Below are 15,128 nucleotides of genomic sequence, written 5' to 3'. Positions count from 1 at the left end.
AAGAATAAGGTAAAGAATCTGATGATGTATTACAACTTAATTTGCATGCCTGAGAGAGCTTACTCTTTGCATTCCTTCTAACTCCTGAGGAGGCTGGGCCTGCCCAAAGGGAGAAAGAGAAACAAGAAGAGTTACACTAAAGAGTGGTTAGTTGGCAAATATTTTTTCCCACTCTGTGGGCTGTCTCCCCACTCTCTTGATGGTTTCTTTGGCTTTGCAGAAGCTTTTCAGTTTGATGAGGTCCCATATGACCCAACAATCTCCCTTCTGGGAATATACCTGGAGGAACTCAAACCATTCTACAAAAAAGATACCCACACACGCATGTTTATTGCAGGACTATTCACAATAGCAATAACATGGAACCAACTGTGCTGCCCATCAAAAGTAGACTGGACCGGGTTCAGTAGCTCAGCCTGTAATCCCCACACTTTGGGATGCCGAGGTGAGTGGATAGCCTGAGCCCACGAGTTCGAGACCCGCCTGGCCAACTTGGCAAGCCCTCATCACTACAATAAATCAAAAATTAGCCGGGAGTAGTAGCACGTGCCTGTAATTCCAGCTACTTGGAAGGCTGAGGCAGAAGGATCGCTGGAGCTCAGCGGGTCAAGGCTGCAGTGGCCAAGAGTGTGCCACTTCACTCCAGTCTGGGCGACAGAGTGAGACTCCAACTCAAAAAAAAAAAAGTAGACGAGATTTTTTAAAAATGTGGTACTTATACATGATGGAATATTACACAGCCATAAAGGACAAAATTATGAACTTCACAGCAACTTGGATGGATTTAGAGTCTGTAATACTCAGTGATCTATCACAGAAACAAAGAACAGAGTACCACATGTTCTCACTCGTAAGCCGACCCTGGACAATTATGATAATACTATAAGAAAGGGATTGGCAGTAGTGGGAAACTGCCAGGGGAGGGAGCAGAGGAGCACACTTCATCAATAAGGGTACCTGATCTCAAACCAAGTTACGTGGGGACCAAAGTGAGGCCCAAACTTTACCTGTACAATGATCATTTGTATACCTAACCCTGAATTGTACCCCACATCTTAAAAAAATTTTTTTAAAAGAGTGGTTAGTGCTAGGATAGGGAAAGTGCAGGGTGATCTGGAAACACATAGAAACTACATGAAAAAAATAAGAAAAAGCATTTCAAGTCTTGGGAACAACATATGCTTAGAACCCCTAGCACAAGAACAGTTCACTGTTGCTAAACAGAGTGTGGAAGGAAGACGTAAGAGATGAGGCAGCTGAAATAAGTAGACACAAGTCATAAAGTAAGCCAAGTTCGAGTTTAGACCCAAGCACTAAACATTTCTGTTAAGACTGTGACAAGGTCCGATTTGTGTTTTAGAGGCATCTCTCTAATTACACTGTGGAATGTTCCACAGAGGCAAATGGAGGAATATAAAACCAGAGGCAACATGGCCAGCTCAGAAGTTGTAGCAATTGATGGGAAAGACAGCTATGCCTGTGCTAGCATACTGGTAGGGGGACATAGGAAGGGGACAAAGTAGAGAGATACATAAGAGAGAGAAATGACCAACAAAACACTTACAGGTAAAGGGGAAATAAGATGACTTCAAGGTTTGAGAAACTGAGAAACTGTGTGAATTGATGATGTATGTTTTTGAGATGAAGAACAACAGAAAGAACATGAGGACAAGCAAAGAGAAGAATAAAAAATGGAAGGATAAAAAGAGACATGTCTTTGTTATGGATTGGGGAAACTTCCACTCTCCATCAGTCAATTCCACCTTACTCTTGATCGTATGGAAGATTTAAACACCTCCTCAACTACAGCAGCCAAGCTAATGCGGTTGTCCTCAACAAATTCTACCTCATACTATAGATTTGGTTTTAAATCTGCAAATCTTTCCAGTTCTTAGATCTAATGTTCAGGGGTAAAAACGGAATTCCTGATTCATTCCAGACTCTTTATTGGTTAAGAACGGACTTTGGAGTCAGACCACATGGGATCAAATGCTGATTCTGTTTTTTATTAGCTGTGTGACTTTAGGCATGTTACAAAAGCTCTCTAGCCTCAGTTATCTTAATTGTAAAATAGGCATAATAGTTATATGTCCTGCACAGAGCTGTTACAGTGAACAAACAAGCTAATACAGATACTTCTCAATTTATGATGGAGTTATGTCCCGATAAACCCATTGTAAACTGGAAATATCACTTTCACACATTGTAAAGTTGAATAACCATAAGTCAAACTATTGTAAGTTAGGGACTGTATACTTAAAGTACACAGAACAGTGCAAAAAAGTTTGCTACTATACTAGATAATACAATTTGTGGAATACTGATATGTTTTAAACTAGAAAGACCATGGGACACTTGTGGCAGACTAAGTTGAATAATTAATTTTTAATTAATTATTATTAATTACTTTATTTTTCTGGTTTGTTTTAGAGACAGAGTCTCACTCTGTCATTGAGGCTGGCCTGCAGTGGCACAATCACAGTTCATGTAGCCTCAGACTCGTGGGTTCAAGGGATCCTCCTGCCTCAACCTTCTGAGGTATTTAACTGTGGGAGACAATGGGGGCTTGGACCAGGGTGACAACACTGAAAGTAGGCAACACTGAAAGTAGTAATAAGTCTAGGGTTTTGAGGGAACAGGTTTAAGTAGGTTGAACAGAAGTTCTTCCTTTTAGATTTTTTCTTTTAGATAACTGAAATCATTTTAATCTCTTTAAACAGAAATTCACTATACACATTTAATAATATGCAATATAGTGATTAAAATTGACATGTAAAATGACATACTTATGTTGTAAAGCAATTTAACTGTATCAATCGTCTAAAAAACATTAATAGACAAGCTCACGGTCACTGCAGCCTCGACCTACTGGGCTTAGGCGATCCTTCTACCTCAGTCTTCCAAGTAGCTGGAACCACAGGCAAGTGCTACCACGCCCAGCTTAATTTTTGATTTACTGTAGAGACAAGGTCTCACCAAGTTGCCCAGGCTGGTCTCGAACCCCAGAGCTCAGCAATTCTCTCGCCTCAACCTCCCAAAGAGCTAGGATTACAGGCTTGAAGCACCACACTTGGCCCTAATCCCACTTCTAAGAATCCTAAGGTAATATATTGATATGATCAAATATAAACAAACAGTACATCATTTTTTATAATAATAAAAATTGGGATATTACATAAGGGTAAGTTTAAGGATGTGTGAAAAAATGGATTGACAACATGATACTCAGGATGATTCCCAAAAGTTTCATTAGTTTGGGTGATTTTATTTTTGCATCCAGGCTTTTGATAAAGATAAAATAGTAGAGATTTCAATACTGCTTCCTCTGAACCTTAAATTATGTGTTGCCAATGCCATACACGTATACATAAACTCTGACATTCACTCAGACAGGAATTAGGTTCAACTAGGTTTAAGGTCTACTCATGAAAATGAAAGACGTATTTCAATAGAGGACATTTCTGACCAAAGACTCTGTGTCTAGTCAAAAATGTTTACAGGGGTCATGGGAGAGAATAACTGGAAATAGAGGAAAATATTAACTTGCGACCTGACTATGAAAGTCCCTAAATGCCAGGATAAAGAGTTCACATTTTATTCTATATTTGCAAGGATTCATAAAATATTTTCAACAGAAAAAAAAAGATAGAAAAAGTACTTTTATAAAAATTAATATGTGGCAGGAGTGGGAAACTCCCAGAGGTGGGTGGGGGGAGGTGGGATTGGCAGTAGCGGGAATCTGCTGGGGTGGGGGGGACACAACTCATCAACAAGGATACTTGTATAATGAACATTTATATACCTCACCCTGAATTGTACACCGCATAATTGTACTTTAAAAGAAAAGTAATCTGGCAGCAATTAAGGCAGTACTTCACAGAATCTGAGTTAGAAGAGTTCCTTAAAGTTTTATTATTCAACTCCCTCCAAGGATGGAAAGCAGGTGGAGTCCCAGGAGATAGGCAACTGTAATGATCTGGATTTAAGGGGATACACAGCACAACTAGTATGGTAGAAACCGGAATAAGAAGAAAGGGATCTGGGTCTTAATGTGATTTTACACTAAAATGTAAGACAACTAACAATGACAGCCATAATATCTGGATTCTGACTATAGACATCTTAGCTTTTCATCTTGAGAAGTCACTGACAGACTAGCTAGGAAGTCTGGAGAAGGACATGTATCAGTTTCCTTTAATAAAACACATGGTACAAGATTATTCTGTACAAACTATTGGCAGTAAGGGCACACTCAGTTACCTTCAATTCTCCAATTCTAATCATAAAAATCATCTTAACCCTATTTACTTATTATTTATATAAAATGCAGTTTTATTTATCTATACTTATCTTCAGAAAATATTTATAATGGTACATAAATTAGTTCATTGAATTTTATCATAGATATGTAAAATAGGGTTGTCAGATCATAGTCAAACATCCCAAAGTCTCCCAGATGGTACTGTCCAAAATAAAAAATCTCTTTTGTGGTATCAAACACTATACATATCTCTATTCAATGTTGATTTCTTATCAGTTGCTCCAAGTTGCTCAATCATTGCTGATACAGACATGCATATAATCATTACAAGAAACATGTCATATGGGTAATCGGAACCAAAAGATGAGACTCAAGGTTTAAAAAAAAAAAAAAAAAAAACTTAACTTGGTTGTAGTTCAAGTAATTTCTTGGTTTAGTCCAAGTGAAATGAATTAATCCTCATATTTCATCTCACTCTGGACTTTTTTCTACATCTTTTAAGAGTTAATATCTCTTCTTACTTTTGACCGACTTTGATGAAGATGTTATTTGAAAAGCCCTTTACAAATACATGAAGAAATGCTCAACCTCACTAATCATCAGGGAGATGCAAATCAAAACCACACTGAGATACCACCTAACTCCAGTCAGAACGGCAATTATCAACAACTCAAAAAATAACAGCTGCTGGAGAGGGTGTGGGGAAAAGGGAACACTTCTACACTGTTGGTGGGAGTGTAAACTAGTGCAACCTCTGTGGAAAGCAGTGTGGCGATTCCTAAAAGCTCTAAAAATTGACCTTCCATATGACCCTGCAATCCCCCTACTGGGAATATACCCTGAAGAACACAAATCACTCAATAAAAAAGATACATGCACACGTATGTTTATCGCAGTGTTGTTCACAATAGCAAGAACCTGGAAACAACCATGCTGCCCATCAAAAGAGGACTGGATTAAAAAAATGTGGTATATATACGATGGAATACTATGCAGCCATAAAAAAGAACAAAATCATGAATTTCGCAGCAACCTGGATGGAACTAGAGTCTATAATACTGAGCGACCTCTCACAGAAACAAAGATACGAATATCACATGTTCTCACTCATATAATGGACCTTGAACATCCAATGTAATACTATAAGAAAATGAATGACGGTACTGGGAAACTATGGGGGGAGAGGGGGATGGGATTAACAGTAGCAAATATCTGTCTGGGGATAGGAAAACACCTCTTATCAACAGGGTGCCTGAATGAAACGTAATTGTACACCTAACCCTTAACTGTACCCCACAAAACCATAATTAAAAAAAAAAAAAAAGAAAAGCCCTTTAATGGTCACAGTTGTATAATTCTGTCAATATACTAAAAACCAATAAATTATACACTTTATGCTGGTGAAATGAATTTAATACAATTGTTATTATTTTGAGAGTCCATTGAGAATAATTAATACTATGAAGTAATTCAATATTCCAGCCTGCAACTAATAATCAAAATGACTTAACTGCTGTCCTTCCCAAAGCTATCAATGTTGATCAAAATAAATGTTTGTTGAACTGAAGTAAAGAGATGCCCTAGGTATATTTGGACAGAGACAGAATATCCAAGAGTCCACTGAGTGAAAAGAGTACGCCATTAAGATTGATAGTTAATCATAAACTCACAGATAACTAAATCAATTTTACTTCAGTGGAGTCATTTATATACACATCATGACTGAAGTCCAAAGCAACTGTTAAGAGTTTAAAATCTAAGAAACATGGTAATTCTTAAATTTACAAAGAAATAAACAATTTCTTCTCAATATTTAATTCTAATTTTTAGGCTACCTACAGGTAACTCTTGATAATTCATAATTAATGGAAAGTGAAAACATTAAAAGATTAATAATAAGATAGACAAGATCACATGGCTTTTTGCAATTCTATAAATGTATATGTGATTTTGTCTATCTTATTATTAATCTTTTTAGTTGTATTTGTATTTAATTCTATAAATGAATTACAAAAGGCCAAGACCTAGAAATAGCCAATCTCTTTATTTAATGGATGAAACTGAAGCTCAGAGAAGTTAAAAGTACTATTCAAAGAGATAACTAGTAAGTGAACAAGTTAAGTATTCAAGCCTAAGACAGAGTGACTCCAAAACTCAAGTCTTCAGGGATAAGCAGAATTCTCATTATGTAGCTAAAATGAATTTACAGACCAAAAACATTAAATTTGTTTTTCTTTTTCTTAAAAGAACAAAAACATTATTAATCTGTAAAGCAAACATCCTGAGTAAGCAGAAACTTTAAATAGCCCTTTTAAAATTTCAAAATAATTTTATCAAATGTAATTTTGAATTAAAACCTAAAATTATCTAAAATGTTCAGGCAAACAAAACTACAAAGGGTCAATGTCCAAGATAATAGGTCATGTTAAAGGGTCATTTTTCAGGGTAGTGATTGTCTTTTTTTTTTTTACCTTTAGCCATGTCACATTCCTTAATCATTTTGAGAAAGTTGGAAATTTCCCTATCTAGTCTCTGTTGGCATGATTGTGCTTTCTGGAAAAAACAAAAAAAAAGACAAAGTTAAAACAAACTAATAAGAGATTTTTACATGACTTATGTTTTAATATGTCCATCAAAACTTTCAGTTCATAGACTGACACACCATAATAGAGACATATGCCTTATAGAGAGAAAGAGGTGACAGAAAATTTCCTTAGAAACTGAATATAACATTATTATTCAAGTATAGAGTAAAAATAAATATTTCTAAGTGCTAAATACCTTCAACATCTGTTGTGTAGATACTGTACAATTGCATTAATTACTACCACTATCTCATGCCAGACATATCTGAGAAATTATATTTCTCTGATTCATGAGTACTTTTGCTAGGCTGGATTAAGTTCATCAAAAAATTTGAAATTTCATTTCTTAGAAGAATATATTTTAGAAACTGTTAGTTTTTTTTTTTAACCCAGATGGTCTTAACATTTGGAAACCACAAGCTGATTCTCATTCAGCATTCTAAGTGCATGTGGTCCTCATGTCATCAGACTGAAAGGGACATTTTCTTAGCAAGTCAAAGCTTCTGAAAATAAAGTCATTACAGAAAGCAATCTTCCTTCTAATCTGAAAGTTCTACATTTTTAGATTCCCTTAAAAGCAAACATAAATAATGAGTTTCATGAAATAAGTTGCATCCCATCTTAGTGCAGATTTGGAAGTTTGAAATGAAAAATCAGATAAATCCATTTATTATATTTAAAATGTCATTTTGAAGTTAGTTTTATATATAGTTTCCTTCAAAGAGGTCAGGAGAATAAGCAAGAAAATTACCATTGTAAATTTGCTTGGTTATTGCAATAGAAAAGATTTATTCTGAGAACCTTAACCTTATAAATAATAGAAGCACACTGTTGTAGGTAGAGTAGTAAATTTAGCCTTATGACGCCTCACTACCCTGTACTCCTAATCTCAACTGGCCCATCACAAAACACTCTGCTGCCCCAAAGTTAAATCTCCTGTAGCTCAATATGCCAAGGTTACACAGGTAAACACCTTTTGCTCCTATTTCACCTTATACATTTTTTAGTGCTTATAAAGCTCAGTTCAACCATATCAGAATTATTCATGGAACCACATTAGTGACAGGCAATTTTCTCTTTAAAATCTTCATTACTCTCCTTTTGTTTTGAGAGCTCTAACAACACCTGAATATTTCACGGTTTTTTTTGGAGAATACCTACACTATGCATAGAAAGGCAAATGGTATGTTTGATAATTTTTTCGGACATAGCCTGTGAATACAGATTGAAGGAAGGGACAAAGTCGATCTGGAGGCATTGAAATATGCACTGCAACCAAATGCATCACTCATGACTTATTAATAGAAAAACCATCATTCTTTCTCTATACATATTTAACATTTCAGTTCATGTGCAAGTCAATTCTAATGTTTTATCTTTTCTCTTTTTTGTTTTTAGTTGGAGTCTCACTCGGTTGCCCAGGCCGAAGTGTAGTGAGTAGCATGCTCATGGCCACCCCAGTGTCGACCTGCTAAATTCTGACGATCCTTCTCCCTCAGCCTTCCAAGCAGCTGGAACTACAGGCACGCACTACCATGCCTGGCTAATTTTTAATTTATTATATAGAGAGTTCTCACCAAGTTGCCCAGGCTGGTCTCAAACCTACGGGCTCAGGCAATCCACTTGCCTCGGCCTCCCAAAGTGCTGGGATTACAAACTGAGCCATCAAGCCCGGCCTAGTTTTATCTTTTCTATGGTGAAAGTTAGCTAGACACATAAAGCAAGCACTGACTTCATTTGTGGACTGAGAATTTGTAATAAGCAGGACAGTTCCTGAAGCTACACTTAAAGTCAGGGAACACCCTCTGTAACATCATCTTAAATATGTGAATCATATTCATCGTCCCTTAACATATCTACCTGACAGTTACTAGAAAAAGTTTCCTTGATCAGTAATTTACTTGTTTTAAAGGGTGCATAATAGGCAACCCCTTCGGGTTCCCTCTCACTGTGGGAGCTTTCTGTCCTCTCAATAAATCCTGCTTTCTAAAAAAAATAAAAAATTTAAAAAATTAAAGGTACATAATAGGTCAGCTGGAGAAGATTCAATCTGCACATACTGTTTTAATTGGGCACATGTGCCTTCTGTTATAAACAGTTTAGTGCCATTTAACTGATACTTTTAGAAGAGAGAAAGGTTATTAATGCAATAAAACATAATACATTCTCCAATTTACTATTATTTCTCCTTAGCAGCTATTGATTATATTATGAAAACCTAAAAATATATTTATGAAGGTTAACTCTTAAGAATCCTTTTTTGCAGAGCCCAACATAGTCTCTCATTCTTGATTTCTATGGCATTCAAATTATGTCAGGTACTCTTTTTAAGTTTTCATTTCTATTTATTTATTCTACATAAATGGGATCCCACTATGAGTGATGTTCTAATACCTGAAGTCTGACAGTAGTTTAACTTTACTCAAGTTATCTGGGCAAAGCACATAAAAATGGGGATTATACCCACTGATACAGGTGCCCAGAGGATCAGAAGGCACCCCAGATGAGCAGCTGAACCACATGTACAACACAGGTCTCTTGCTTGGACTACTGTCTACCCAGATTAGCTGGTGATTTTGTTTGACTTAAGCTGTTATTAAACTGATGATCCCTGATCTATACACACCAAAAAAAAGTGTATCAAGGGAAAGAACAGCTAGAGAGAAGTGCATAGGCTAAAGTAGAGATAATTAATCCCAGGCTATTGGCTATAGAAAATCCACATTTGGTTAATTAAGAACAGAAACAGATTACCTCTACCTCCTATTCAGCAATAAAAAGGAATGAACTACTAACACAACATTATAGTGAGTGAAAAAGGACACCAAAGAACACCTACTGTGTGAATCCATTTGCATGAAATTCTAGAACAGAAAAACAAACAATGTCTATAATGACACGATCATTATAACAGTGTCATTAGGTCAGTGGTCGCCTGAGATGGAGGTAGAGGGTACCGTCTGGGAAGAGGAACAAGGAAACTTTGAGGTGATAAAAACATTCTATATCTTGACGGGAGTATAGCTGCACAGGGTATATACCTTCATCAGAATATATCAAATGGAAGATGTATAATGAATTCATCTTACTGTATAAAAATTGCACCCCAATTATATTAATTCAAACATTTAAAATAGATTGTAGAACTCTGATAACTTTCTTCTTTGCAGAAAACAGCCAGTACTGCAAGTACTGGTGTCCTAGAACTCATGTCTAAGTCTTCCTAACTCCAGCCAAATCCAAGTCAAGAATAACCCCATACTCCATCTTCTCCAAGTCAACCAAATAACATATTTCTTCTTTCTGACACCAAGTAATTATTAGGTCCCTGCTTTGTAATTTTATTAATGCTTTACTTTGTAATTGATATTTATATGAAGTAAAAATTAACAAGTGATAGGATACAGAGGGAACAGACACTCTCCTTCACATATCTGACTCTAAGTCCGAAAGCCCGTTTTGTGCCTGTCCCAGTTCCACAGCAACGAGTGTTAATTGCTCATCCTTTTTGGTAGGCTCTAAATCAATGCAAACATGTATGTGTATATTCTCATTGCCTTTTCTCACAAGTAGTATCACATTTGATGTACCATTTTAGACCTTGCCCTTTTTACTTAACTATATATCTTAAATATTTCAGCATCTATAAATCTGCCTCATTCTTGTATGAACGTACCAACATTTATCAACTCCGTGTTGACATACATGTATCTTTCTGCACATTAATTTTAGTTGGGACTCAATCTTAAATTAGGTAAGTTTTGGCTGGGCACAGTGGCCAATGACCATAATCCCTGCACTTTGGGAGGCTGAGTGGAAGGATTACTTGAGCCTGGGAGTTTAAGACCAGACTGGGCAACACAGTGAGACCTTGTCTCTACAAAAAAAAAAATCAAAAGAATTAGCCAGTTGTAGTGGTGTGCACCTGTAGACCTAGCTACTAGGAAGGCTGAGGCAGAAGAATCCCCTGAGTCAAGAAGATTGAAGTAGCAGTAAGTTGCGTTTGTGGTACTATACCCTAGCCTGGGTGACAGAGTGAGACCCCCAACTCAAAAAAAAAAAAAATCAGAAAAGTTTTATATTACTTTTTCATTCAGTTAAACTTTAGATCATCTGCTCATTACTTTATATAACATAGATACAGTTCAGATACTATAGAATTAAGATATCCTCAACAAATAAAGTTCCCACTTTTCTAGTACCACCCAAAGTATCACAAGAGCTAACTCAGTGCTATCTAGTACAACTTTCGATGATGTTGGAAGCATTCTATATCTGTACTGTCCAAAATGGTAGCTACATGTGGCTACTGAGTACTTGAAATGCAGCTAATTAAAATGAGGAATTACACCGGGCACAGTGGCTCTCACCTGTAATCCCAGCACTTTGAGAAGTGGAGGCAAGAGGACTGCCTGAGCCCAAGACTAGCCTGGGCAACTTAGCGAGTCCTCACCTCTACAATAAACAAAAGAAATTAGCTGGGCATGGTGGCACACGCCTGTAGTTTCAGCTACTTGGAAAGCTGAGGTGGAAGGATCACCTGAGCCCAGCAGGTCTAGGCTGCACTGGCCAAGATTGTGCCTCTGCATTCCAGTCTGGGCAACAGAGTGAGACTGACTCTAAAAATAAATAAATAAGCCGGGCTCGGTGGCTCAGCCTGTAATCCAGTGCCTTGGGAGGCTGAGGTGAGTGGACTGACTGAGCTCGCGGGTTCAAGACCCGCCTGGGCAACTTGGCGAGACCTCATCTCTACAATAAATAAAAAATTAGCCAGACGTAGTAGCGCGTGCCTGTAGTTCCAGCTACTTGGAAGGCTGAGTCAGAAGGATCGCGGCGCCCAGCGGGTCAAGGCTGCGGTGGCTGGAAGCGGCCACTGTACTCCAGTCTGGGCGACGGAGTGAGACTCCAACTCAAAAAATAAATAAATAAATAAGTAAATAAAATAAAATGAGGAATTAGATTTTAATTTAATTTTAATTAACTTAAATGCAAATAGCTATATGTGACTAGTAGCCATTGTATTGAACAGTGTAGTTTTTTGGGTTTTTTTTAATCAGGGTCTCACTAGGTCACCCAGGCTGGAGTGCAGTGGACAATCATAGCTCACTGAAGCCTCAAACTCCTGGGTTCAGGTGATCCTCCACCTCACCCTACCAAGTAGCTGGGGCTACAGGCACATGCCACTATGTCCATCTAATTTTTTTTTTTTTGGTAGAGATAAGGTCTCACTATGTTGCCCAGGCTGATCTTGAATTCCTGGGCTCAAGTGATTCTACCACCTCAGCCTCCCAAAGTGCTGGGATTACAGGTGACAGTGCAGTTCTATACTCATACTGTGCTTGACTTGCTCTATCAATTTTTGTTTCTGAAATATTTTAAAGTTGCTGTTAAGGCAACAACTATGAGACCCATATTTCTTTGACTTGTCTTCTACTTTTCTCCCTGAAAGCCTAACCTCAAGGCAGTGATAAGAGAGCTAACCAAAAATGTTTTAAGTTTTTGGAGGCCCTTATTTTGGGGGGAGGTAAAATGAGAACAACAGTATCATATAATATGGTTATTTTTTCAGTACAGACCTCCCTCAATTTCTTTTCTTTTTTATTTAGATACAGGGTCTTGCTATATTGCCCGAGCTGGACTCAAATTCCTGGGTTCAAGCGATCCTCTCAATCAGCTTCCTGAGTACCTTGGATGTATTACCACATCTAATTTTCCCCAATTTCTTAAAGGTCTATGTAACAACCTGAAAGAACATTGATAAAATGAGATCAGTTTTGTAGTTACTTCAGTTGATTTTAGAGTATTTCAGTCCTAGAGTACCTAATTTCCCTTAGAATGTCTATAGACACTAAGAATAAATCTGTTCCACTAATTGGTCCCCGAATTTCCTTGGAACTTAAGAACTCAAGGATCAAGGGCATCCTGGAGCCAGTCTACTATAAGCTACACTTCAACACACTTCAAAGCTTATTTCAAATTCTACCTATTTTGAACTAGCCTCCAGATGCTGAGACAGAATAAAAATTCAGAGAATTCGCTTCAAACTCTGTTGAACAGAGATATATGTCTATAACCTACAAAACCTCAAAGTGATTAACATTGGCTAAAACTATCATTGACTTTTAGGTGCTCTAAAATCTAGAAGGCAAAAACTTCATGGTTTTAAAGTTAACATAAGAGTAAAATATTCAAATAAGAATTAAAATGAAAGATATAATTAAGGCTGATGACCCAACAATTTGAAAATTATGCCAAAAAATAAAACTTTCTTTAAAAGAAAATTTGTTTAATGATATGCAAGTTAATATGCTTTTATTTTAGCTGCAACTTCCAATATAAGGGTCTTAAATTTACCATAATCCCAGGAAAGATGTTAGTGTGCTTTGTAAATCCTTCCAGGTTTCATCATTTATCTTACAGTGAGGGCAGATAAATAGGGAAGAATTTCTTTTCATTTAGGGAATACCAACTAAAAGTTAAGTATTTAGCACGGTTTTATTTTTTACTTGCTTAACATAATTTTGGCCATATGCATTTAAATCTTCTCTATTTTTCCATTTTCAATGTTATTTAGATGCTCTAGATGTTACTTTTGCAAAGTTCACTGATCTGAAATTTATGTTTATAGTTCTCACATTACACATTAGACTTTAAAACAGAAGTAGTATTGGCAAAGTAGTTAACAACGTCTTCCACAAGCATGGGAGAGCTCAAATTCTTTAATTTTCCATCACAAATTCAGATTAAAGATTGAAAGAATCGAAATCCCTTTCAATTTTTAATTTATAGGCTCTTAAGTAAGGTATTAGCAAAATTAACTTCATTAAAAGTGTTGAATGAGAAGCATTCAAATCTTGTCACTATGCATTTAATTTACAAAAATAAAAAAAGGACTATTAGTAGGCAAATTCATACAGCCTGACATAATAATTTGAATTGAAATTCTCCATCCTTTCATAGTTCTAATTCTTCCAAACCCAACACCCATTCTTTTATAACCAAGGTGTATTTAAAAGGTGCAGCCAGAAAATTGATAACCCCTCAAAATACCTATTTCATTTTGATTGCATATGCCGATATTTCTCTGTATAGGGCACTGATGTCACTTCAGATGAGGGCCCTACCATTCATTACTGATGCTCTACCTAATCTCTCAGCAATGAAGCTACAGATTACAAGTGGTTTCAAATGAAACCTACTGACCACTAGGTATCACTATGGTTGCATTATTTAAACTGAAATATGCAGTGAAGTCATAAAGGGCAGCGGGTCAAGCAATGCAAGCTCCCCTTACTGATGGCGGCTTTCAAACAGAATGACAATCTGATAACAGCAAAGTAAAAAGTTTAACATAAAAAGATGCACACAGGCACATGTCCATACTATTAGAGCTTATCTCCAAAGGCATTTGGTAATAATACCATGACAGCCACCTTATAAATACCAACAGAATATGACAAGAGCAATACTGCTTCTACTGTTAGAAATAATAACTTCAAAACCTTACATCTTTAAAAACAGTTTTTGATAAAACCTGTGTGACAAAATTAGCTATCAAGGTCAGGTTACATTTTCCTATTTACCTCTAAGGATTTCTTCAAGTCTACAGAAGAAACCGTATCTTCCTCTTCATCATCAGTCAGCTGGTCCTGGGAACAGTAGTGAGTGCTGTAAGCAGAATGTTCTTCTATTGCTTCCAGCCAGTGCTGAAATAATTCAAGGATTTAAAGAAAAGTGAAAAGCATTCTTACTCCAAAGAGATAATATGACAAAAATCTGGAAAGCATAAAATTTACCTGGAGAAATAAATATAATAACCTCAAAAAAAAAGAGACGCAATCAACAATGAAACAATGAGGCGGGTCTCTTGTCTGTGACAAATCTGGATAAAAACAATTCCTAGTACTTTAAAAAGCATCATCTATAAGTCTGCGTATTCATTAATGTTAATACTCAAATACATTAGAGAAATTAAATAATAATTTGACCTGACAACAAATTAAATATAAATTTTATCACTCAAAATTATAAGTTCTCAATGATACTGAATAAGTTCACCTACAGTAATGGATTCAGACAAATAATTTTACTAATTTGCAATCAAATTATAAGCACAAGAAACTCAGATCATGTTAAGATAGTCAACAATTGCCCTGATGCTTTAACTTTTACTATATTTTTTACAAGTCAGTGATTTTACACACACACACACAAAAGTGTTTGCCCTAAAAACACCTGTCTTACTTCTTCCTCATTTTCTTTCTTTTTTTTTTTTTTTTTTT

General features: G+C 36.3%; 1 protein-coding gene across 2 annotated transcripts in view; it reads right to left on the bottom strand.

Annotated features, from left to right (window-relative positions):
* The window catches only part of OSBPL1A (oxysterol binding protein like 1A), a 200,318-nt gene that overhangs the window by 128,347 nt on the left and 56,843 nt on the right, over positions 1–15,128 (bottom strand). Inside the window, exons 12-13 of one of the 2 annotated variants that reach the window (XM_008069370.2) lie at positions 14,430–14,552; positions 6,733–6,814 (exon numbers count right to left, since the gene is read on the bottom strand). In XM_008069370.2, coding sequence (XP_008067561.1) covers positions 6,733–6,814; positions 14,430–14,552 — 205 coding nt within the window. Of the gene's footprint in view, positions 1–6,732; positions 6,815–13,914; positions 13,980–14,429; positions 14,553–15,128 lie in introns of those variants that run through there. The other variant, XM_021718229.1, reaches the window with a different exon arrangement.

The sequence above is a fragment of the Carlito syrichta genome, unplaced genomic scaffold, assembly GCF_000164805.1.
Source record: "Carlito syrichta isolate Samal-C Ts95f unplaced genomic scaffold, Tarsius_syrichta-2.0.1 Scaffold311970, whole genome shotgun sequence".
Lineage (NCBI taxonomy): Eukaryota > Metazoa > Chordata > Mammalia > Primates > Tarsiidae > Carlito > Carlito syrichta.
Note: the sequence above shows the minus strand (reverse complement) of the source record. Positions and strands in the feature narration are given on the sequence as shown.